General features: G+C 36.6%; 2 protein-coding genes and 1 long non-coding RNA gene across 4 annotated transcripts in view; 1 reads left to right on the top strand and 2 right to left on the bottom strand.

Annotated features, from left to right (window-relative positions):
- Positions 1–26,588, top strand: part of FILIP1 (filamin A interacting protein 1) — a 349,281-nt gene that overhangs the window by 41,760 nt on the left and 280,933 nt on the right. The gene's annotated exons all lie outside the window — the stretch shown is intronic.
- LOC139184801 (uncharacterized) lies at positions 1,798–7,405 on the bottom strand. Its single transcript, XR_011568313.1, has 2 exons — positions 6,361–7,405; positions 1,798–6,065 (listed from the first exon to the last, which is right to left on the bottom strand). It is a non-coding gene; the product is annotated as an uncharacterized lncRNA (long non-coding RNA).
- The window catches only part of LOC139176096 (sentrin-specific protease 6-like), a 50,006-nt gene continuing 40,323 nt past the window's right edge, over positions 16,906–26,588 (bottom strand). Inside the window, exons 4-8 of the mRNA XM_070795487.1 lie at positions 23,372–23,601; positions 20,302–20,472; positions 19,326–19,359; positions 18,503–18,697; positions 16,906–17,554 (exon numbers count right to left, since the gene is read on the bottom strand). Of these exons, the coding sequence (XP_070651588.1) occupies positions 17,313–17,554; positions 18,503–18,697; positions 19,326–19,359; positions 20,302–20,472; positions 23,372–23,601 (872 nt within the window). The 3' untranslated portion in view covers positions 16,906–17,312. The remainder of the gene's footprint in view (positions 17,555–18,502; positions 18,698–19,325; positions 19,360–20,301; positions 20,473–23,371; positions 23,602–26,588) is intronic.

The raw sequence follows: 26,588 nt of genomic DNA, 5'->3' as shown, positions 1-26,588 counted from the left end.
ATAGGGTGGTCAGGATATACCTCACTGAGAAGGTGACATTTGAGTAAAGGCTTGAAAGAGGTGTGGAGTAAGGTAAACGAACATTTGGGCAAGGAGTATTCCAGGCAGAGAGAATACCAAGGCACAGGCCTATGTTGGGGGCATGAGCGTCATGTTTGAGAAATAGCAAGATAAGTGGCTGGAGTGAGAGGGTAGCTGGAGAAGGGCTCCGAGAGGTAACAGATGAACAGATCAATAGGGTCTTGCAGGCCATTGTAAGAACTTTGACTCCCAGATGGTTGGACCAGAGAAGGAACATGATCTGAAAAGTTTTAAAAGATTCAGTGTAGCTTCTGTGTCAAGAAGATACTGCAGTGGTACAAGGACAGGAGCAGAAAGACCAGTTGGAGGCTGTTGCAATATTTGGTGGGGTTGCGGGGAAGCTGATGGTGGCTGGGTCTAGGGTGGTAGTGGTAAGAAACGGTCAGACCCTGATGTACTGTGTAAGTGCAACAATAAATATCTGGGTGAGTTAGAAGTGGATGCTGGAGAAATGGAGTGGTCAGTTAGGACTCCAGAGTTTTCAGCCTAGCAACCAGAAAGATGGAGATGCCATTCACAGAGCCAGGGAAATCTGAGGAGGAGCACTTTAAGGGAAAGACCAGAAACTGAATTTCGGACATCCCACGATTTAGGATGTCTGTTAAAGTAGTTGAATAGGCTACTGGATAAGCACGTTCTGAATGGGAGAACAATCTGGGAGGGAAATAGTGTTACTGATAAGCAAGGAAACATATTTTCTGTTTGTGAACTAACTGCAAGCTTTTGTACATCAGAAGGTGATAATTTGTCAGCTGTGAGATGGGATAAAGATGTCATCATTTTGATCTTAGCAAGAGCTAGGAGAAGACCTGTCCATAAATTTTGCTTTGCAACCATTCATGAAATATCCAGGCCTTAATTTTGGCTTTAAAAAAGGAAATGTTTCCCCACAGGCAATGATGTACCGGCATGGAGACGTGCCCTCTTCAGACACAGGGTTTTTCTGTGATTTTTGCAGAAAGGACTTTAGCAGTTTTTTTTGTTGTTGTTATTATTGTTAATGTTGATGCCATATTAGGATATATACTGGTATTTTTTTCCTCCCAGCCTCATAATATTTTTAGCTGCTGCTGCTGCTGCTAAGTCACTTCAGTCGTGTCCGACTCTGTGTGACCCCATAGACGGCAGCCCACCAGGCTCCCCCGTCCCTGGGATTCTCCAGGCAAGAACACTGGAGTGGGTTGCCATTTCCTTCTCCAATGCACGGAAAGTGAAAAGTGAAAGTGAAGTCGCTCAGTCGTGTCCGAGTCTTCGCGACCCCATGGACTGCAGCCCACCAGGCTCCTGCGTCCATGGGGTTTTCCAGGCAAGAGTACTGGAGTGGGGTGCCATCGCCTTCTCCAAATATTTTTAGCGGTGAAACCCAAAGTACTGTACTTTAAGTATATTTTATTTATCATTGCAGCATAAATAATTTCTTTGTAAGTCTTAGGGTAGAAAGTTTTGCTGTTAATTTAAAATAATGAAATAATTAAAAGTAAGTATTTGAGCATCAGGCCCGAGTTAATCAAAACTGTGGGGCCTTATAACCTTAAAAGGATGACGTCAACGGTCTGATGTCTTGGATTCTTACGGGCAGACGTGAAACAGTCCATGATCTATGCCAGAATGACCTCTATGAAGCATAATATTTCCTTTTAAATATTTAGACCTCAAGATAGTTTTCTGTAGCTTTAGTTGATAAAACGTGGATTAAAAAAAAAAAAAAAAAAAAGCCACAGAAGCACAGCAGTTGCTATATTAATTTTGAACAAACTACGATTAAAAACAAGGAGATTATCAAGAATAAAAAGGAATATTATGTAATGATAAGGGGCTTGATTCTCCAAGAAGACATTAACATGCATGTACCTAACAAAAGAGCTTCACAATACATTAAGGAGAAAGAGACAAGTCAGTAATTATGGTTGGAGATCAATGACTTTCTCAGGAGCTGAGAGAACAAGCAGGTATAAAATCACTAAGGACAAAGATGACATGAACAGTGCTGTCAAACTTGACCTAGCTGACATTCATACAACACTTTATCCAGCACTGTCCTACACAATTGCTTAAGATTTTGCAGCTGCTTGGTTTCTTACGGTAGTATACACAAAGACATAACGTCTCTTGAAAAATTATGGAAAAAATGCACGACAGTTTACAATCTTAACCATTTTTAAGTGTACAATCCAATAATGTTAAGTATATTCATACTGTGTGAAACAGATCTCCAAAACTTTATTTTGCAAAACCAAAACTCTATATCCATTAAACAGTAACTCCCTTTTCCCTTGCTCTGCAGCCCTGGGTCATCAGTGCTTTGCTGTTCTATGAATTTGACTACTTCAGTTCCTCATGTAAGTGAATTCATACAGTGTTTGTCTTTTTGTGACGGTCTCATTTCACACTGTATAATGCGTTCAGGTTCGTCCGTGTTGCAGCATGCGAAGGGTTTCCTTCCTTTTAAGGGTGAATAGTACTCCATTATATATATATCACATTTTGTTTATAACCTCATCCATCAATGAACATACGTGTTGCTTCCACATTTTGGCTATTATGAATAGTGCTACTATGAACATGGGTATGCAAACATCTCTCAAATAGCTCTACCTTCAATTCTTTTGTACATCCAGAAGTAGGGCTGCTGGGTCAAATGGCAGTTCTATTTTTTAATTTCTTGAGGAACCACAACACGGTCTTCTGCAGAGGCTGTTCCCGTCTTATACTCCAGCCAGCTGTGTACCAGGGCTGGAACTTGTTCACATTCTCTTGTATACTGGTTGTTTTGGGGGATTTTTTTTTTTTTTTTTTTAATAAAGCAGGCATCCTACTTAATGGGTGTGAGGTGAGATCTCACTGTGGTTTTGACGTTCATTTCTCTGACGATTAATAACACTGAAGATCTTTCCGTATGATTTGTTGGGTATTTTTATGAAATAATATCCTTTAACTTAAGTTATCAAGAACTTTGAACTTGTCCTTGAATATGTGTGAGGTTTCAAAAGAATCTACATATGCAAAGTTAGGCCTTTAAAATCTAGGACAGTTTCTCTTGCCAGCAAATCTTTATTTTAAAATTCTTACCTCTCAAATACCTTCAGAATCTACGGTCTCCTTACTCGCTCTCTCTTAAAATCTCCTCTGCAGGGTTTGTCCTTATGGCCCTTTTTCTCATTCTGTATCCCTCACTGGGCAATTTCATCCATTCTCCCAATTAAACTACTATCTGTAAAGCCTTCTATCTCTATGTGTCTCTAGGTCAGAACTCAACTGACCTCTATAATCATATATACAATTGTTTACTGACACGGTCCCTTTTGTCATATCACAGTTCGGTGAGTGGCAACATCATTTGGACATCTCACTAGTAAGAAAACTAGGAGTTATTTGACACCTATTTATTTATCTTAATATGCAGTTGATCAGTCCAGGACTTCTGCTAAACAACTCTACCTCTTAAAACATTTCATTATTTCTTCTTCACTGCAACTGAAATGCCTTAACTAGGCTTCTTATATCACCTTAATTGAATTTGCTTAAATCATCTCTCATCTAGACATTCACAATAAACCTGCTTGTCAAAATGACCTTAAGGAAACAATTACATGTCACTTTTCTGATCAAAATCTTTCATTGTGAATAATAATGCTGTCTTTTCCCCAAGTGTGGGCTGCAATCATAGGCTATAAAAATCAATCCAGTGGCTTTTAACAACCAGTTTAAAAAATATATATATATATATATTATACATTTGAGTAAACAAAATATATTGGAGAGCACTAGACACACCGATGGTTTTGTTTCATACCCACATTCATCTTACACCACAAAGCAGTAAACACATACAGTTTATACATACATAAACACACTACACATACATGTTATGTATGTGTATTCCAGATCATGATGTAGGCCCTTCAAGGAAAGCTTCTTGATTCTTCATTTCTCAACCCCCAAAGAGAGTGATGCTTTCTTTTTCTGCTATATTTGTACCACGTTAATGCTTCTGTCAATGCTTTAATCCCATATTGTATTCCCTATAAAATCATAAACTTCTAACACAGTGTGTATGTGTGCTCAGCCATTCAGTCATCTCTGACTCTTTGAGACTACAGCCCACCGGGCTCCTTGGTCCGTGGACTCTTCCAGGCAAGAATACTGGAGTGGGTTGCCACTTCCTTCTTCAGGGGATCTTGCTGACTCAGGGATCGTACCCGGGTCTCCCGCACTCAGGCAGATTCTTTACCATCTGAGCCATCAGGGAAGCCCCAAACACTCTAACAGTAACAATGTAATAAGCTACTATCTATGATCACTTTGCACGTGCTATTTTGTCTAGCACCTGAAATGTGCATCTCAAGTACATTCTCATGATTCTTTTAGATATTATTCCCATTTAAAAAATTCATTAATTTTGAGGATAATTACAATATTGTGATGGTTCCTGCCACACATCAACATGAATTCGCCAGAGGTATACATGTTTCCCCCGCATCCTGAACCTCCCTCGCACAGTCCTCCCCACCCTATCCCTCTAGGTTGTCACAGAGCACCAGCTTTGGGTGCCCTGCTTCACGCATGGACATCAAACATGCTGGACGTTTTTACACAGGGTAACGTATATATTTTAATGCCATTCTCTCAAATCATCCCACCCTCTCCTTTTTCCACTGAGTCCAAGCGTCTGTTCTTTACGTCTGTGTCTCCGTTGCCGCCCTGCATGTAGAACCATCCACTGGTACCATCTTTCTAAGTTCCATATATATGCATTAATATATTCATCTCTTTCTGCCCTGCAGATAGACTCATCAGACTCCATATATATGCATTAGATATACAGTATTTGTTTTCCTCCTTCTGACTTACTTCACTCTGTATAATAGGCTCTAGGTTCATCCACTTCATTAGCACTGACTCAAATGCATTCCTTCTTAAAGCTGAGTAATATTCCATGGTGTGTATGTACCACAACTTCTTTATCCATTCATCTGCTGATGGACATCTAGGTCGCTTCTGTGTTCTAGCTAATGTAAATAGTGCTGCAATGAACACTGGGTCTGACAACGAAAGCACAGCCTCTCTTTCAATTCTGGTTTCTTCAGGGTATATGCCCAGCACTGGGACCACTGGGCGATGTGGCGGTTCTATACCCAGTTTTTTAAGGAATCTCCACCTTCTTCTCTATAAGTGGCTGTTCCAGTTTGCAATCCCACAAACAGTGTAAGAGGGTTCCCTTTTCTCCATACCATCTCCAGCACTACCATTCAACATAGTTTGGGAAGTCCTAGCCACAGCAATTAGGTAAGAAATAGAAATACAAGGAATCCAGATTGGAAAAGGAGAAGTAAAACCCTCACTGCAGATGACATGATCCTTTACATGGAAAAGCCTAAAGATGCCATCAGAAATTACTAACGCTAATCAATGAATACAGTAAAGTCAAGTCACGGGATATAAAATTAATACACAGAAATCCCTTGCATTCCCATTATTCTCATTTTTAAAATGAAGAAATACATACAGAGACATTACTTTCCAAATGTCACACAGTAAGTGGCATTGATGGAATTCAAAATACAACTCTGACTCTAGGAAACAAACATATACATTATGATGTGTGAAAAATTTGCTGAAAGGCTAGGAGAAAATTATCTTACTTCAAATAAAAGTCTATAATAACATCACTTAAAAATTCTCCTTTCACCTAGACAACGCAGGCCCTCATTAGTAACGGAGATGCCTCCCTTAGCTGGAGGTGGGGGATGTACTATCAATCTGTAACAAAATTTTAAAAAATAAGCAGACAAAACAAAAACAGGTCTGTATAACACTGAAAGGTAATAAAACAGAAGAAATTTAAGTGTTGCAAATGTAAAGGAATCCTCTCACTTTTCTACAGGACCCATGAACATGGTATGGCTCTCTCCAGTTTCTTCCTCATCATCAAAAAACTGGAATTCTTGTTTGTTTTTAAGTTGTATTTTAGACTCAAGGGCCACCTGGTACGGAAAATTAAATTACCAGTTCACAAAATCAGTTTGAAAAAATTTCAACAGAAAGATAAAGGCAAGAATGCTTTTCAATTAAAAAGGATTAAAAATAAGAAACAGGCAAAACTAGAGTCCACTTTCTTTCTATCTGTAGCTTTCTAATAGAACAATGATACTTCCAATTTTTGTTAACTGGTTTTCTGGTATCTTGTCTAAGATCTCTACCATCCATATTAAATTAGATTATGTTAGTAAAATCCAAAGGACAGATAGTGGTTTTTTTCTTCTCCAAGTGGAGGCCTACCTAAGTTCAGTGCCTAGGAAATCCATGGAATATGGGAGCAGAGGCTCAGGGAACGCAGTCCATTGAGCTTCAGTTCTCCAGAATCGAGGAGTCCTTGAAGAAAAGAGCCTTCCACTGAAAATCTGAGTCCATCACAGCTGCCTTATGGCTCCAACTGCTCTTTTCTTCCTCTGGAATTATTTCCTGTAGCCAATTCTGCAAAAGAAGGGGAACGGTTCCCCTTCCTCCTCCTGTTCTTTTCTTCAACCCACTAACTGTGTGGATAGTTCTTTTCTGGTGAAGTCTTGCTCAACTTCACCGATATTATGCCTTGGATAGCCCTACTTCCAAATTTGTAGGCAGGCTGCAACATTTAAGTATTTCTAATAAATTGTCAGCAAACTCCAGTTGCTGTGGTAGGAGACAAATTTCGAGTATTTAAGTTATATTTCTATTGATTAACTTATATTGTATGTTATAGTAGTATTGTGGCCTTTGATTCAGGTGGCTTCAGAATTACCTACTACATGATCAATTATTCTAGAATCAGTTATTCTAGAACTGGTGAGAGTCAGAATCAAAAGGATTATGTGCTTCCTTTCCAAGTTTTCAACCATGTATGCACATGTTACACATAAAAATACAATACCTCAGGGACCAAAATGCCTTTATTTGTATTGAAGCCAATGTCACCAATAGGAATCACTAGCAAATGTAAGAACTAGAATACCAGTCACTTTGAATGTAGCACTGCATGTATATGTATGCTGAGGGCGGGGAGCGGGCGGGGCGGTGAGGGGAAGAAAAAGGGACAAGAGAGGAAAAAAAAGGAGACAGAAAGTAAAGGCAAGAACAGAATGTGGAAAGAAACTAAAATACTTCCGAGACTTGTACCCAATACTATTTGTGTCACAAATCACCCACCACCGTTAATGTTTTGACACCATGTAGTTTACAAATTACACATAAAAGCAAATAATTCTGAAATGGAAATAAAAAGAGCTAACTCCAAATAAGCAATATGATAATGAAACACATTTCCCTTTAAAGTTACCATTTAAAAAATAATTACATTTTGAATTTTGTTTTCTTTTTGCACACAACTTCCTTTGATGCTTTCTTCATAGGTTCCTGTATAGGCAGTAAGTCTGCTATTGGCTGCATCAAAGGGAATCTTCACAAACAAATCTGACACATTATTCTTTATACCAATGTCAGTAATAAGATTTTCAAATAGCATAGTTGCCTGAGGATCAAGGCCATTCTGGAAAATTAGAATTATGTATTGTTCTTCCAAATCTGAAAAGAAACCAATATAATTATAAGTCTAAAAGAAAAAAATAAGTAAATAGATACTAAAATAAAAAGTAACTAGCTATTTCCAAGAATATCACCAGAAATCCTGGTGTAAATGTTCAAAACAGTGTTTGGCATACAGTGGCTATATAATAAATACTAAAATAAGGACCAATAATACTGTCACCTAACAATGTCACTTCAGTCAATTAGGAGAAAGGAACCAGAACACATTACCCTAGCAGCAGCTCTAGAATGAATCTATTCATAGATGTAACTAATTTATTTCGCCTAATAGGATCCAAGTATATTGAGTTTTAAACATATAATCCATCAATACTGCTGTCAGTTGGCAGTAACTCCAGATTTAACTGTAAAAACCGATATTCACTAATGTGCCAACTCTTGCAGCTTTCATAGTTATCTATCACTTACTTATCATTAAGCTGAAGGAGCAAATTAGTGAGGAGAAACATTTTACAACTAGTCACACTGTGCCACAAATGTTAGGGGGAAGGGAAACAAACTAACTGGAGAACCACACTGATTTATTGTAGAAGATGAAGGCCTGTTACTGAACTTTCAAACTTTCTACTCAGGCTAAGTTTTAAAGATTCCAACTTGATGGCTGATTTACAGTTACAACGTCTATCAGTACATTAAAACAAGACAAAACACCTCATCTTACTCAGATTATACAGTGTTAAATAAAGACTATGTGTATTTTGGGGTTTCAACCCATTTTGAAAACTTTCCAAACGGCTAAACCTGGGCTTTATCTTCAGAACTTCCATTTTCTATGGACTTTTCCTCTTCTATAAAATGAGGGAAGTAATATCTTATAATGTCATTACCAAGATTGTAGGTAAGACGAATACATCTAAGGTATCTATCGATATCAGCTCACAGTCTGCTAACCAGTGTATTGTACCTTTGCTCTACATAACTTACTTGTTAACTTATTTGCTCCTTTACAGTCATTCCAAACTTTATCCTCCGTGTTCATCTGCAGTTGCATGCTCAGCTTCTGATAAACTGCCGGTTTAGTCTGAAGAAACACTACTGGTAATTTTCGGACACTACACCATTCACATTTTGTTAGATCAGAGGTATTTAAAGTAATCCCTACAGGATCATTTTCTGGTTCTGGAGAAAAAGGAATCAATTCTTAAGAGGGCAAAATCATGAACGGAGGAAACTGTAGGGAATTACAGTGTTAAAGTACATATTTATTACGAAAAACTGAAAGTGAGAGTGTTAGTTGCTCAGTTGTGTCCGACTCCAAAACGCCATGGACTGTAGCCTGCCACACTAACCTGTCCAAGGATTTTCCAGGCAAGAATAGCGGAGTGGGTAGCCATTCCCTTCTCCAAGGGATCTTCTTGACTCAGGGATAGAACCTGGGTCTCCTGCACCGCAGGCAGATTCTTTACTATCTGAGCCATCAGGGAAGCCCCCAAATATTTATTATATTTTGCACATGGTAACTTTAGTGGGAAAATGAAGAAAAATCTTTGATCTTAAAGAAGTATCTAAATACATTTTTTTTCCCCAGATGCCAAGAGAATTCTTAGGAAGAATACTTAAAAACTTAAACATAGCTTCTGTGATGTTATAGTATGAAATTTCCACTCTTAAGGCATAAGGCCCTTTGTTATGATGCATGTAATAACTAATTATCTTAGTGAATTCTAAAAACAACATTTTTTTATTCCAGTTAAGTGTTTTAGTGTAAACAAAGCTTTAGTGAGCAGTAGGACATACAACAGCTTACCTTCTAGCTGTATCTTGATAAAATCTAAACAAAACTAAAAAATAAGATAAATTAGTAACAATCATAGATTTTGGGGGAAGATTTTGCTACGGAGACCCTAAATGACATGCTTTTGGGACTTAGCCTATAGAAGGCAGAAAAAAGTGATCCATGTACTGCATTTGTCCATCTGACCTCTACAATACCGAGAATGATTCCAGCCTCTATTCATTAAAAAAAATAGTTGGAAACAAAGAATTAAGGACACCCGAGTTAAGAAGCCTTATAAAATAAGTACAGTGGTATTGGAAGATAACAATGCACAGGATTCATCAAAAAGAAAAAAAAATATGACTTAGAAGGCAGATTAAGGAGATTATGTTACAATCTTAAATAGAAAATATACATTTGAATTGGACTGGTGGTAGCAGAATAAGAATGAGACAGGTATGACAGGTAAGATAAAGGGACTAAAGAAAGTTCTTTGGCTTCTCTGGACACTGAACTAGTTCAAACGCACAATGCCTCTCGGGCGGCCACCGAAGTCCAATAATCTATTTCTAGGAGTCACTATGTCATAAGACATTTTTCTGCAGACCCCAAAGCTTTTCAATTCTTCTTTCTCTCATAAAGTTCCTCAAAATACTGTTTTCATGCATTGGGCTGGCGTGAGAATAAAACGGTAACACACTGGAGTGATTTCCGACTCAGTGAGAATAAACATTTTCCTATAATGATTATGCACTACTTTGAATGTTATGTTATCATTAAAAAATTTTTTTTATCGGAATACATATGACCAAGTTTTTACCCACTAATTTTTATGGTGAGTAGCTATTTATGATTGTCTATATTCCTAAAGCAATTTGAAATCTTGAAATAATTGCAATGTTCTATTAAATATTTTAACTTATAAATTTTAACATATTATATATTAGTCTTAGCCAAGAAATTCTGAATCTTATAATTGGTAGTAAAGAGCATAGTGTGTACTTACAATTACAGGTTCTATTAATAGTTGGAATAGTGTTCCTATTCGTACACTTCGACACTTTATAACTATGGTATCAGAGGAACTTTGGCAGCTTAAAGATACAGGAGCAACTGAAGTTTCTTGAGAAATCACTTTGCGACGTTTTAGAGGTGTGGTGATAATAGAATTACCAAACTGAAAAAGGAAAAAAATTTTCACTTAGTAAGTTACTAAAACAAGACTGTAAACTAAGTAGACATGGCAGAGAAGACCCAACAGAAGAAATGTAATTATCAAAACATAAAATTGATTTTACTTCAACAGTGCTACATGAGTATTTATTGATTTTATAACAGTAACCGTAAACTCTTCCCGTTCCATCTTGCTACTTTACCTAGTTATTATGTGAAACTCCAGGAACAGCCCAGCAGTGAGAAATGGTACTTTAGGAATCAGACAGCTCAAATCAGACAGTTCAAATCAGTTTGAACTGGGTTCAAAACACAGTTTTACTACCTTTCAATGATTTGATCTTGTAAAACTTACTGATAATTTAGGAAAATGGCTATTTACATTATAAAATGATGGTTCTTTATATATTAAAAACTATTAAATGACTTGATCTGTTAAATTAAGATTTCACAGTCATTCCCAAATGCAAATTAATCATAATATAAACGTGTCTTTGCAAGTATATATTTACTACTGCTACTGCTAAGTCACTTCAGTCGTGTCCGACTCTGTGTGACCCCATAGACGGCAGCCCACCAGGCTCCCCCGTCCCTGGGATTCTCCAGGCAAGAACACTGGAGTGGGTTGCCATTTCCTTCTCCAATGCACGGAAAGTGAAAAGTGAAAGTGAAGTCGCTCAGTCGTGTCCGAGTCTTCGCGACCCCATGGACTGCAGCCCACCAGGCTCCTGCGTCCATGGGGTTTTCCAGGCAAGAGTACTGGAGTGGGGTGCCATCGCCTTCTCCAAATATTTTTAGCGGTGAAACCCAAAGTACTGTACTTTAAGTATATTTTATTTATCATTGCAGCATAAATAATTTCTTTGTAAGTCTTAGGGTAGAAAGTTTTGCTGTTAATTTAAAATAATGAAATAATTAAAAGTAAGTATTTGAGCATCAGGCCCGAGTTAATCAAAACTGTGGGGCCTTATAACCTTAAAAGGATGACGTCAACGGTCTGATGTCTTGGATTCTTACGGGCAGACGTGAAACAGTCCATGATCTATGCCAGAATGACCTCTATGAAGCATAATATTTCCTTTTAAATATTTAGACCTCAAGATAGTTTTCTGTAGCTTTAGTTGATAAAACGTGGATTAAAAAAAAAAAAAAAAAAAAAGCCACAGAAGCACAGCAGTTGCTATATTAATTTTGAACAAACTACGATTAAAAACAAGGAGATTATCAAGAATAAAAAGGAATATTATGTAATGATAAGGGGCTTGATTCTCCAAGAAGACATTAACATGCATGTACCTAACAAAAGAGCTTCACAATACATTAAGGAGAAAGAGACAAGTCAGTAATTATGGTTGGAGATCAATGACTTTCTCAGGAGCTGAGAGAACAAGCAGGTATAAAATCACTAAGGACAAAGATGACATGAACAGTGCTGTCAAACTTGACCTAGCTGACATTCATACAACACTTTATCCAGCACTGTCCTACACAATTGCTTAAGATTTTGCAGCTGCTTGGTTTCTTACGGTAGTATACACAAAGACATAACGTCTCTTGAAAAATTATGGAAAAAATGCACGACAGTTTACAATCTTAACCATTTTTAAGTGTACAATCCAATAATGTTAAGTATATTCATACTGTGTGAAACAGATCTCCAAAACTTTATTTTGCAAAACCAAAACTCTATATCCATTAAACAGTAACTCCCTTTTCCCTTGCTCTGCAGCCCTGGGTCATCAGTGCTTTGCTGTTCTATGAATTTGACTACTTCAGTTCCTCATGTAAGTGAATTCATACAGTGTTTGTCTTTTTGTGACGGTCTCATTTCACACTGTATAATGCGTTCAGGTTCGTCCGTGTTGCAGCATGCGAAGGGTTTCCTTCCTTTTAAGGGTGAATAGTACTCCATTATATATATATCACATTTTGTTTATAACCTCATCCATCAATGAACATACGTGTTGCTTCCACATTTTGGCTATTATGAATAGTGCTACTATGAACATGGGTATGCAAACATCTCTCAAATAGCTCTACCTTCAATTCTTTTGTACATCCAGAAGTAGGGCTGCTGGGTCAAATGGCAGTTCTATTTTTTAATTTCTTGAGGAACCACAACACGGTCTTCTGCAGAGGCTGTTCCCGTCTTATACTCCAGCCAGCTGTGTACCAGGGCTGGAACTTGTTCACATTCTCTTGTATACTGGTTGTTTTGGGGGATTTTTTTTTTTTTTTTTTTAATAAAGCAGGCATCCTACTTAATGGGTGTGAGGTGAGATCTCACTGTGGTTTTGACGTTCATTTCTCTGACGATTAATAACACTGAAGATCTTTCCGTATGATTTGTTGGGTATTTTTATGAAATAATATCCTTTAACTTAAGTTATCAAGAACTTTGAACTTGTCCTTGAATATGTGTGAGGTTTCAAAAGAATCTACATATGCAAAGTTAGGCCTTTAAAATCTAGGACAGTTTCTCTTGCCAGCAAATCTTTATTTTAAAATTCTTACCTCTCAAATACCTTCAGAATCTACGGTCTCCTTACTCGCTCTCTCTTAAAATCTCCTCTGCAGGGTTTGTCCTTATGGCCCTTTTTCTCATTCTGTATCCCTCACTGGGCAATTTCATCCATTCTCCCAATTAAACTACTATCTGTAAAGCCTTCTATCTCTATGTGTCTCTAGGTCAGAACTCAACTGACCTCTATAATCATATATACAATTGTTTACTGACACGGTCCCTTTTGTCATATCACAGTTCGGTGAGTGGCAACATCATTTGGACATCTCACTAGTAAGAAAACTAGGAGTTATTTGACACCTATTTATTTATCTTAATATGCAGTTGATCAGTCCAGGACTTCTGCTAAACAACTCTACCTCTTAAAACATTTCATTATTTCTTCTTCACTGCAACTGAAATGCCTTAACTAGGCTTCTTATATCACCTTAATTGAATTTGCTTAAATCATCTCTCATCTAGACATTCACAATAAACCTGCTTGTCAAAATGACCTTAAGGAAACAATTACATGTCACTTTTCTGATCAAAATCTTTCATTGTGAATAATAATGCTGTCTTTTCCCCAAGTGTGGGCTGCAATCATAGGCTATAAAAATCAATCCAGTGGCTTTTAACAACCAGTTTAAAAAATATATATATATATATATTATACATTTGAGTAAACAAAATATATTGGAGAGCACTAGACACACCGATGGTTTTGTTTCATACCCACATTCATCTTACACCACAAAGCAGTAAACACATACAGTTTATACATACATAAACACACTACACATACATGTTATGTATGTGTATTCCAGATCATGATGTAGGCCCTTCAAGGAAAGCTTCTTGATTCTTCATTTCTCAACCCCCAAAGAGAGTGATGCTTTCTTTTTCTGCTATATTTGTACCACGTTAATGCTTCTGTCAATGCTTTAATCCCATATTGTATTCCCTATAAAATCATAAACTTCTAACACAGTGTGTATGTGTGCTCAGCCATTCAGTCATCTCTGACTCTTTGAGACTACAGCCCACCGGGCTCCTTGGTCCGTGGACTCTTCCAGGCAAGAATACTGGAGTGGGTTGCCACTTCCTTCTTCAGGGGATCTTGCTGACTCAGGGATCGTACCCGGGTCTCCCGCACTCAGGCAGATTCTTTACCATCTGAGCCATCAGGGAAGCCCCAAACACTCTAACAGTAACAATGTAATAAGCTACTATCTATGATCACTTTGCACGTGCTATTTTGTCTAGCACCTGAAATGTGCATCTCAAGTACATTCTCATGATTCTTTTAGATATTATTCCCATTTAAAAAATTCATTAATTTTGAGGATAATTACAATATTGTGATGGTTCCTGCCACACATCAACATGAATTCGCCAGAGGTATACATGTTTCCCCCGCATCCTGAACCTCCCTCGCACAGTCCTCCCCACCCTATCCCTCTAGGTTGTCACAGAGCACCAGCTTTGGGTGCCCTGCTTCACGCATGGACATCAAACATGCTGGACGTTTTTACACAGGGTAACGTATATATTTTAATGCCATTCTCTCAAATCATCCCACCCTCTCCTTTTTCCACTGAGTCCAAGCGTCTGTTCTTTACGTCTGTGTCTCCGTTGCCGCCCTGCATGTAGAACCATCCACTGGTACCATCTTTCTAAGTTCCATATATATGCATTAATATATTCATCTCTTTCTGCCCTGCAGATAGACTCATCAGACTCCATATATATGCATTAGATATACAGTATTTGTTTTCCTCCTTCTGACTTACTTCACTCTGTATAATAGGCTCTAGGTTCATCCACTTCATTAGCACTGACTCAAATGCATTCCTTCTTAAAGCTGAGTAATATTCCATGGTGTGTATGTACCACAACTTCTTTATCCATTCATCTGCTGATGGACATCTAGGTCGCTTCTGTGTTCTAGCTAATGTAAATAGTGCTGCAATGAACACTGGGTCTGACAACGAAAGCACAGCCTCTCTTTCAATTCTGGTTTCTTCAGGGTATATGCCCAGCACTGGGACCACTGGGCGATGTGGCGGTTCTATACCCAGTTTTTTAAGGAATCTCCACCTTCTTCTCTATAAGTGGCTGTTCCAGTTTGCAATCCCACAAACAGTGTAAGAGGGTTCCCTTTTCTCCATACCATCTCCAGCACTACCATTCAACATAGTTTGGGAAGTCCTAGCCACAGCAATTAGGTAAGAAATAGAAATACAAGGAATCCAGATTGGAAAAGGAGAAGTAAAACCCTCACTGCAGATGACATGATCCTTTACATGGAAAAGCCTAAAGATGCCATCAGAAATTACTAACGCTAATCAATGAATACAGTAAAGTCAAGTCACGGGATATAAAATTAATACACAGAAATCCCTTGCATTCCCATTATTCTCATTTTTAAAATGAAGAAATACATACAGAGACATTACTTTCCAAATGTCACACAGTAAGTGGCATTGATGGAATTCAAAATACAACTCTGACTCTAGGAAACAAACATATACATTATGATGTGTGAAAAATTTGCTGAAAGGCTAGGAGAAAATTATCTTACTTCAAATAAAAGTCTATAATAACATCACTTAAAAATTCTCCTTTCACCTAGACAACGCAGGCCCTCATTAGTAACGGAGATGCCTCCCTTAGCTGGAGGTGGGGGATGTACTATCAATCTGTAACAAAATTTTAAAAAATAAGCAGACAAAACAAAAACAGGTCTGTATAACACTGAAAGGTAATAAAACAGAAGAAATTTAAGTGTTGCAAATGTAAAGGAATCCTCTCACTTTTCTACAGGACCCATGAACATGGTATGGCTCTCTCCAGTTTCTTCCTCATCATCAAAAAACTGGAATTCTTGTTTGTTTTTAAGTTGTATTTTAGACTCAAGGGCCACCTGGTACGGAAAATTAAATTACCAGTTCACAAAATCAGTTTGAAAAAATTTCAACAGAAAGATAAAGGCAAGAATGCTTTTCAATTAAAAAGGATTAAAAATAAGAAACAGGCAAAACTAGAGTCCACTTTCTTTCTATCTGTAGCTTTCTAATAGAACAATGATACTTCCAATTTTTGTTAACTGGTTTTCTGGTATCTTGTCTAAGATCTCTACCATCCATATTAAATTAGATTATGTTAGTAAAATCCAAAGGACAGATAGTGGTTTTTTTCTTCTCCAAGTGGAGGCCTACCTAAGTTCAGTGCCTAGGAAATCCATGGAATATGGGAGCAGAGGCTCAGGGAACGCAGTCCATTGAGCTTCAGTTCTCCAGAATCGAGGAGTCCTTGAAGAAAAGAGCCTTCCACTGAAAATCTGAGTCCATCACAGCTGCCTTATGGCTCCAACTGCTCTTTTCTTCCTCTGGAATTATTTCCTGTAGCCAATTCTGCAAAAGAAGGGGAACGGTTCCCCTTCCTCCTCCTGTTCTTTTCTTCAACCCACTAACTGTGTGGATAGTTCTTTTCTGGTGAAGTCTTGCTCAACTTCACCGATATTATGCCTTGGATAGCCCTACTTCCAAATTTGTAGGCAGGCTGCAACATTTAAGTATTTCTAATAAATTGTCAGCAAACTCCAGTTGCTGTGGTAGGAGACAAATTTCGAGTATTTAAGTTATATTTCTATTGATTAACTTATATTGTATGTTATAGTAGTATTGTGGCCTTTGATTCAGGTGGCTTCAGAATTACCTACTACATGATCAATTATTCTAGAATCAGTTATTCTAGAACTGGTGAGAGTCAGAATCAAAAGGATTATGTGCTTCCTTTCCAAGTTTTCAACCATGTATGCACATGTTACACATAAAAATACAATACCTCAGGGACCAAAATGCCTTTATTTGTATTGAAGCCAATGTCACCAATAGGAATCACTAGCAAATGTAAGAACTAGAATACCAGTCACTTTGAATGTAGCACTGCATGTATATGTATGCTGAGGGCGGGGAGCGGGCGGGGCGGTGAGGGGAAGAAAAAGGGACAAGAGAGGAAAAAAAAGGAGACAGAAAGTAAAGGCAAGAACAGAATGTGGAAAGAAACTAAAATACTTCCGAGACTTGTACCCAATACTATTTGTGTCACAAATCACCCACCACCGTTAATGTTTTGACACCATGTAGTTTACAAATTACACATAAAAGCAAATAATTCTGAAATGGAAATAAAAAGAGCTAACTCCAAATAAGCAATATGATAATGAAACACATTTCCCTTTAAAGTTACCATTTAAAAAATAATTACATTTTGAATTTTGTTTTCTTTTTGCACACAACTTCCTTTGATGCTTTCTTCATAGGTTCCTGTATAGGCAGTAAGTCTGCTATTGGCTGCATCAAAGGGAATCTTCACAAACAAATCTGACACATTATTCTTTATACCAATGTCAGTAATAAGATTTTCAAATAGCATAGTTGCCTGAGGATCAAGGCCATTCTGGAAAATTAGAATTATGTATTGTTCTTCCAAATCTGAAAAGAAACCAATATAATTATAAGTCTAAAAGAAAAAAATAAGTAAATAGATACTAAAATAAAAAGTAACTAGCTATTTCCAAGAATATCACCAGAAATCCTGGTGTAAATGTTCAAAACAGTGTTTGGCATACAGTGGCTATATAATAAATACTAAAATAAGGACCAATAATACTGTCACCTAACAATGTCACTTCAGTCAATTAGGAGAAAGGAACCAGAACACATTACCCTAGCAGCAGCTCTAGAATGAATCTATTCATAGATGTAACTAATTTATTTCGCCTAATAGGATCCAAGTATATTGAGTTTTAAACATATAATCCATCAATACTGCTGTCAGTTGGCAGTAACTCCAGATTTAACTGTAAAAACCGATATTCACTAATGTGCCAACTCTTGCAGCTTTCATAGTTATCTATCACTTACTTATCATTAAGCTGAAGGAGCAAATTAGTGAGGAGAAACATTTTACAACTAGTCACACTGTGCCACAAATGTTAGGGGGAAGGGAAACAAACTAACTGGAGAACCACACTGATTTATTGTAGAAGATGAAGGCCTGTTACTGAACTTTCAAACTTTCTACTCAGGCTAAGTTTTAAAGATTCCAACTTGATGGCTGATTTACAGTTACAACGTCTATCAGTACATTAAAACAAGACAAAACACCTCATCTTACTCAGATTATACAGTGTTAAATAAAGACTATGTGTATTTTGGGGTTTCAACCCATTTTGAAAACTTTCCAAACGGCTAAACCTGGGCTTTATCTTCAGAACTTCCATTTTCTATGGACTTTTCCTCTTCTATAAAATGAGGGAAGTAATATCTTATAATGTCATTACCAAGATTGTAGGTAAGACGAATACATCTAAGGTATCTATCGATATCAGCTCACAGTCTGCTAACCAGTGTATTGTACCTTTGCTCTACATAACTTACTTGTTAACTTATTTGCTCCTTTACAGTCATTCCAAACTTTATCCTCCGTGTTCATCTGCAGTTGCATGCTCAGCTTCTGATAAACTGCCGGTTTAGTCTGAAGAAACACTACTGGTAATTTTCGGACACTACACCATTCACATTTTGTTAGATCAGAGGTATTTAAAGTAATCCCTACAGGATCATTTTCTGGTTCTGGAGAAAAAGGAATCAATTCTTAAGAGGGCAAAATCATGAACGGAGGAAACTGTAGGGAATTACAGTGTTAAAGTACATATTTATTACGAAAAACTGAAAGTGAGAGTGTTAGTTGCTCAGTTGTGTCCGACTCCAAAACGCCATGGACTGTAGCCTGCCACACTAACCTGTCCAAGGATTTTCCAGGCAAGAATAGCGGAGTGGGTAGCCATTCCCTTCTCCAAGGGATCTTCTTGACTCAGGGATAGAACCTGGGTCTCCTGCACCGCAGGCAGATTCTTTACTATCTGAGCCATCAGGGAAGCCCCCAAATATTTATTATATTTTGCACATGGTAACTTTAGTGGGAAAATGAAGAAAAATCTTTGATCTTAAAGAAGTATCTAAATACATTTTTTTTCCCCAGATGCCAAGAGAATTCTTAGGAAGAATACTTAAAAACTTAAACATAGCTTCTGTGATGTTATAGTATGAAATTTCCACTCTTAAGGCATAAGGCCCTTTGTTATGATGCATGTAATAACTAATTATCTTAGTGAATTCTAAAAACAACATTTTTTTATTCCAGTTAAGTGTTTTAGTGTAAACAAAGCTTTAGTGAGCAGTAGGACATACAACAGCTTACCTTCTAGCTGTATCTTGATAAAATCTAAACAAAACTAAAAAATAAGATAAATTAGTAACAATCATAGATTTTGGGGGAAGATTTTGCTACGGAGACCCTAAATGACATGCTTTTGGGACTTAGCCTATAGAAGGCAGAAAAAAGTGATCCATGTACTGCATTTGTCCATCTGACCTCTACAATACCGAGAATGATTCCAGCCTCTATTCATTAAAAAAAATAGTTGGAAACAAAGAATTAAGGACACCCGAGTTAAGAAGCCTTATAAAATAAGTACAGTGGTATTGGAAGATAACAATGCACAGGATTCATCAAAAAGAAAAAAAAATATGACTTAGAAGGCAGATTAAGGAGATTATGTTACAATCTTAAATAGAAAATATACATTTGAATTGGACTGGTGGTAGCAGAATAAGAATGAGACAGGTATGACAGGTAAGATAAAGGGACTAAAGAAAGTTCTTTGGCTTCTCTGGACACTGAACTAGTTCAAACGCACAATGCCTCTCGGGCGGCCACCGAAGTCCAATAATCTATTTCTAGGAGTCACTATGTCATAAGACATTTTTCTGCAGACCCCAAAGCTTTTCAATTCTTCTTTCTCTCATAAAGTTCCTCAAAATACTGTTTTCATGCATTGGGCTGGCGTGAGAATAAAACGGTAACACACTGGAGTGATTTCCGACTCAGTGAGAATAAACATTTTCCTATAATGATTATGCACTACTTTGAATGTTATGTTATCATTAAAAAATTTTTTTTATCGGAATACATATGACCAAGTTTTTACCCACTAATTTTTATGGTGAGTAGCTATTTATGATTGTCTATATTCCTAAAGCAATTTGAAATCTTGAAATAATTGCAATGTTCTATTAAATATTTTAACTTATAAATTTTAACATATTATATATTAGTCTTAGCCAAGAAATTCTGAATCTTATAATTGGTAGTAAAGAGCATAGTGTGTACTTACAATTACAGGTTCTATTAATAGTTGGAATAGTGTTCCTATTCGTACACTTCGACACTTTATAACTATGGTATCAGAGGAACTTTGGCAGCTTAAAGATACAGGAGCAACTGAAGTTTCTTGAGAAATCACTTTGCGACGTTTTAGAGGTGTGGTGATAATAGAATTACCAAACTGAAAAAGGAAAAAAATTTTCACTTAGTAAGTTACTAAAACAAGACTGTAAACTAAGTAGACATGGCAGAGAAGACCCAACAGAAGAAATGTAATTATCAAAACATAAAATTGATTTTACTTCAACAGTGCTACATGAGTATTTATTGATTTTATAACAGTAACCGTAAACTCTTCCCGTTCCATCTTGCTACTTTACCTAGTTATTATGTGAAACTCCAGGAACAGCCCAGCAGTGAGAAATGGTACTTTAGGAATCAGACAGCTCAAATCAGACAGTTCAAATCACTTTGAACTGGGTTCAAAACACAGTTTTACTACCTTTCAATGATTTGATCTTGTAAAACTTGTATAATAACTTCTAAACTAAAAATTTTGGTTTCCTAAACTAAAATGTAACAGTATTTACTCAAATGAGCTAATGCATGTAAGTAGCTTAGCATGGTGCTTCATGCATGGTAAAATGCTGGATAAAAGTTATCTAGTAAGAGTGGTAGTAGTTGCTGTATTTGGATTAAATTAGCAGCTCTTCAGAAATCTGATAATTTAGGAAAATGGCTATTTACATTATAAAATGATGGTTCTTTATATATTAAAAACTATTAAATGACTTGATCTGTTAAATTAAGATTTCACAGTCATTCCCAAATGCAAATTAATCATAATATAAAAGTGTCTTTACAAGTATATATTTACTACTGCTACTGCTAAGTCACTTCAGTCGTGTCCGACTCTGTGCGACCCCATGGACGGCAGCCCACCAGGCTCCCCCGTCCCTGGGATTCTCCAGGCAAGAACACTGGAGTGGGTTGCCATTTCCTTCTCCAATGCATGGAAAGTGAAGTCGCTCAGTCGTGTCCGACCCTCAGCTACCCCATGGACTGCAGCCTACCAGGCTCCTCCGTCCATAGGATTTTCCAGGCAAGAGTACTGGAGAGGGGTGCCACTGCCTTCTCCGAGTACATATTTAAATTAAATGTAATTAAAAGTAAAGATGTCAAAATCCGTATCATCAAAAAAAAAAATAAAACAAGATCTTGATTAAAATGAATATTTTCCCAGGTTATTAACAGATATCTATTAGAGAGGTTTAAAACTTTAGCTTTAGAATTATTTCTTCAAATGAGATTTTACTTAGCTCAATAGTTAAGTTAGGTAATTTCCAGCAATCTAACACTTAAAAATATTTTTTAATTTCTTTTTTTGTACCTTACTTTAAAAAAAAAAAAAAAAAACCTCTTATTTATACCCTTTACTCATTTTTCTGTAGTTGCTTCTATTTGATTTTTAAGAAATCAAAACTATGTAAAGGACCAACTTATACTGTCACATATTTCACTATTTTTTCCCATTTGTACTATCTATTAAATTCTGGGATGGTGTTTTGGTTCACTGTATTGTACTTTCCATTGAAACAAATATATTCATCTCTTCATTTATTACTTTTGCTTGTGCTGAAATGTGTGGAAAGGCATTTCCTAAGATTACACTAAAACTGTCAACCTATATTTTTTCTATTATTATAGTTAGTTTTGGTTTTTTCATTTCTTACTGATCCCATCTTAACAATCAAATATGTATGTTTCCATATTTTAATCTACAGCTTTCCGAATTCCTGACGTATATACATAACAACTTTTTAACGTACAAATTTATTTTTTAAGTTCTTTTTACAAAAATAAGAAAATATGCATGTAATTTCTGCATCTTGGTATTCTCACTAAACAGTGCCATGTAGAAAATCCTAAGCCATTGATACAGCTCCAATTTTCATTGACAGTGGCTGAGTAATAGTCCATGGTACATATATACTAGAGTTTCTTCAGTAATTTCTATGAAAGTGAAAGTGAAGTCTCTGTCGTGTCCGACTCTTTGTGACCCTGTGGACTGTACCCTACCAGGCTCCTCTCTCCACGGGATTCTCCAGGCAAGAATACTGGAGTGGGTTGCCATTTCGTTCTCCAGGGGATCTTCCCAACCCAGGGATCAAACCCACGTCTCCCACATTGCAAGCAGACACTTTAACCTCTGAGCCACAAGGGAAGTCCCTATGTAATTTCTATATCAATCATTAAAATGATTGTTTGCTAATAATTATATTTATATATATAATCAAAGCACTGGAGGTTAAAGATTCCTTTGAGTCTAGGGAATGAATTACTTGGTCATTCAGTATACATTTTAAATGTTTTAGTAGATACTTACTCTTTTTCCAAAAGGCCACAACTTAGCTTTTTTTCATCAACATATAAGGAAAGTACCCTTTACCTTGGATTTTTGCCAATATATGTGTTAAGTGATTTTGCATCAATTGTGAAAGTTTGTTAAGTATATGGTTATATTTCATTTTCTTTGATATGTACTTTTCCTATAAGGGTTTATTATCTGAATTTCTCTTCTTTTGGTCTATTCCTATCTTTTTTTAGATTTTCTTTTTTCTTCTAACTTTTAAAAGTTCTTGGTTTATTATAGACATCAGCATAGTTTACCTGCATTACGAATATTCCTTTCTAGACCTATTATTGATTGACAGAATTTCTTTTGTCATCTGAATGTTTTAAAAATTTTACAGTAAAACATAAAATATACTAAAACTATATTATGCTATTAATAAAATATACCCAAGTTAAAATGACCTTACTGTCTACTAGATTATACAAATATATGTGTTTTACACTTATATTTTGCTTACTAAAGGTTGATATTGTTTCTTTTTGTTGAATTTTTACACTTTAAGCCTTTAATTAAAATATATTTTTGTGTATGCTTTAATGTTCTTTCAATAATCTTCCCAGTGTTATTTTAAGTTCTACTTAATGAATAATTCATTTTTTCCTATTGATACCACCAAATTATCCTTGCCCCCCAAATATTTACATATCAAAGGAGAAATAAGTACCTGGTCTTTCATCCCTGCTTTTCTTGGCAATGTAACTGTATTTAATTCTGAATCTGCTGGAATGCTTCTTAGTTCATGCTCTATTCTGCAAGTGTTTTCATTTAGTGCTGCTTCTACTTTTGCTGTGGAAGAACACGCTGAATCAGCAGGTTTAGGAGAGATGCTTTCTCTTCTGTTAGTCCTGTCATTGTGATCATCATCATCATCATCATCATCACTGGACAAAATGACTATAAAGAAAGTGTTAAGTACTTCAGGTATTTCATTCTTGTCAGTTAAAAATGTAAGTACATGACAACAGTTGGAAATATACCAGATCTGCTTTGGATCTCCTCCTGATCTGAGATTAATAAAAATGAAGATACAATCCATTCTATTTGATGAAAAGTTAAATCTGTAGAGCAATTAGAACTGGCATTTTTTATATAACATACAAATGTAAAATTTATTCTACAATTCATCACAATCACCCACAGAGAAACATAGACAAGTTACAACAAAACTTATATGTTTATCATTAGGTCTATTTCAGAGTTCCAGAAAGTCTTAGGTATGAAGACAATTTGCATACAAATTATTCATAAAATAGCATGCATTTAAAAAGTCTGTAAGACTGCATGTGATCAAACAATTTTTATCTCACACAAGAAATCACTAATATCATTACTAGTCTTTGGGAGAACTTGAACCAGTGTCTGAAAGTGAAAGTCACTCAGTAGTGTCTGATTCTGTGTGACCCCACGGACTATACAGTTCATGGAATTCTAGGCCAAAATATTGGAGTGGGTAGCCTTTCCCTTCTCCAGGGGATCGTCCCAACCCAGGGACCAAACCCAGGTCTCCTGCATTGCAGGTGAAGTTTTTACCAGCTGATCCACAATTATTGGACCAATGCCTAATATGCAATAAATCTTGCTGAGTAAATGAACATGGGTAAGATATTACATGAAGGTAATTTGCTCTTACACCATGTACTTATTACTGAATCTTTTCAAACGCATCTCTATATCAAATTCTGCAGGGCCAGCATACTGCACATACAGCATACTCCTAACTCCTTACTCTAGTTCATACATGTATGTAATTTGGACCCAGGCTACTTTCTCATACTACTTCATTTTTTCCTCTTTCTGTTTCACCAACACCAGCTTGTTTCTATCTGATTGTAATTCTCCTAACACTTTTGCACTTTTGCCATCAAATAAGTGGTTTAAATACCACTTTTTGATTAACTACCCAATCTAAAGTAAGCACACAGGTACTTGCTTATTCACATCAACTAATTTAAATTTCTGTTGTCTTTTGCTGTGGATGTACACTTACTCATTTGTTTCTCCCACTAAAATAAAGTATAAAGAACAAGAATATTGCCTTGTTTACTGCTATATTCCCAGTGTCCAAAATACTATCTGGTGAAGAAAGTCATGTGTTGAAGAATGTAAAAATTTGTAGGAGCAATTCTGTTTTCCCCTATCATACATCATAAACATAAATGCTTAGTTATTATTTCTGAGTCATATAACAAGTCCCAGAAAGGAATCACCACCAGCATCACACCATTCATCTTTTTAATTTTGCTATCCAATCTCAAATGTTTTTCAGAAGTGATATTTTATTAACAGAAAATGTAATAGGCCAGATTAGAAGGCCCAAGGCCCTAGTTTTCAAGTCAGTTTATACACACTTGAAAGTTAGGGTCTTGCCACTTACTAGTCATTTGCCTCAGTTTCTCTTCTGTGATATAGGAGACAACAAAGTCTTAGGAACAAATGATTTGATGTGCAAAAGATTTATTAGCATAGTACCTGACGTATAAAAGCTTTAGAAAAATTCGTAACTGCTTATATTGTTTATCAAGAGCTACACAGAAGCACATATTCAACAGTAAGCCTAGTGTTCAATCTACAGTCATTTTTTTGTGCTTCAGGAACATTAAAACTTCTACATCTGCTCTATCAAAAACTTATTTTAAAGCTTCAATGCCACAACAGATAGATCTGTACTACATAGTTCTTGTTTTATTAAAGTAAATGAGGGCTGTGCTCAATGTCACCATAATTACAAAGCAAATAGGGAGAGAGTATGCAAAGATGATAATAGTTAAAGAGCTGTTCTTATAACTGCTTTAATTCCCTACAAAACATGGAATATATTCTACGTAAGTATATACCTAAGATTCTGCATCAGAGTCTGCTATGAACTAAATTCTGTCCCTTTAAAATCCATATACTGAAGCCCTAATCCCCAACGTGGCTATATGTGGAAATAGGGCCTATAGAGAGACAATAAAGGTTACATGGTCTTAAAGGTGAATCCTTAATCTGATAGGACTGGTGTTACAGGAAAAAGAGATGCCAGAAATCTCTCTCCCTCTCTGTGCAAGCACAAAAGGAAGGGCATGTAAAGACACAGCAAGAAGGTGGCTGTCTGCAAGCCTGGAAGAGAGGCCTCCACCAGACACCAATCCTAATGGCACCTTGATCTTGGACTTCCAGCATCCAGAACTGTAAGACAATAAATTTAAGCCCAGTCTGTGGTACGGAGAAGGCAATGGCACCCCACTCAGTACTCTTGCCTGGAAAATCCCATGGACGCAGGAGCCTGGTAGGCTGCAGTCCATGGGGTCGCTAAGAGTCAGACACGGCTGAACGACTTCACTTTCACTTTTCACTTTCATGCATTGGAGAAGGAAATGGCAACCCACTCCAGTGTTCTTGCCTGGAGAATCCCAGGGACAGGGGAGCCTGGTGGGCTGCCGTTTATGGGGTCGCACAGAGTCGGACATGACTGAAGTGACTTAGTAGTAGTAGTAATAGTAGTAGTCTGTGGTATTCTGTTATGGCAAGCTAAGCAGACTAATACTGGTCTTTGCATTTACATTCCAAACTTGTTCCCACAGAAATCAGGCTATCTTCTTTCTCACCTCATTCTAGGCAGTATTCAAAAGTTTCTTTATCAAGTAACTTTTCTACCTACCTATCTAAAATTCTATGATCTAAAACTGCAAGCTTCTTCATTGTGACACTTGTCACTCTCTATTTCCCAGAACTGCTTCACTTTTCTACACAGAATTTATCACTACTTGAGACCCTGTATTTTTATTTATTATTTGACCACCAAAGACAGAACAAAAGCTTCATAAATCATTTTAATAGGAACACAAATTTAAGAATGATAAAGTATATAAACAAAACAGACTTTGAAACCAGAAAAATCA

This window comes from Bos indicus, chromosome 9 (assembly GCF_029378745.1).
Source record: "Bos indicus isolate NIAB-ARS_2022 breed Sahiwal x Tharparkar chromosome 9, NIAB-ARS_B.indTharparkar_mat_pri_1.0, whole genome shotgun sequence".
Lineage (NCBI taxonomy): Eukaryota > Metazoa > Chordata > Mammalia > Artiodactyla > Bovidae > Bos > Bos indicus.
This window is presented reverse-complemented; position numbering and strand designations above follow the sequence as displayed.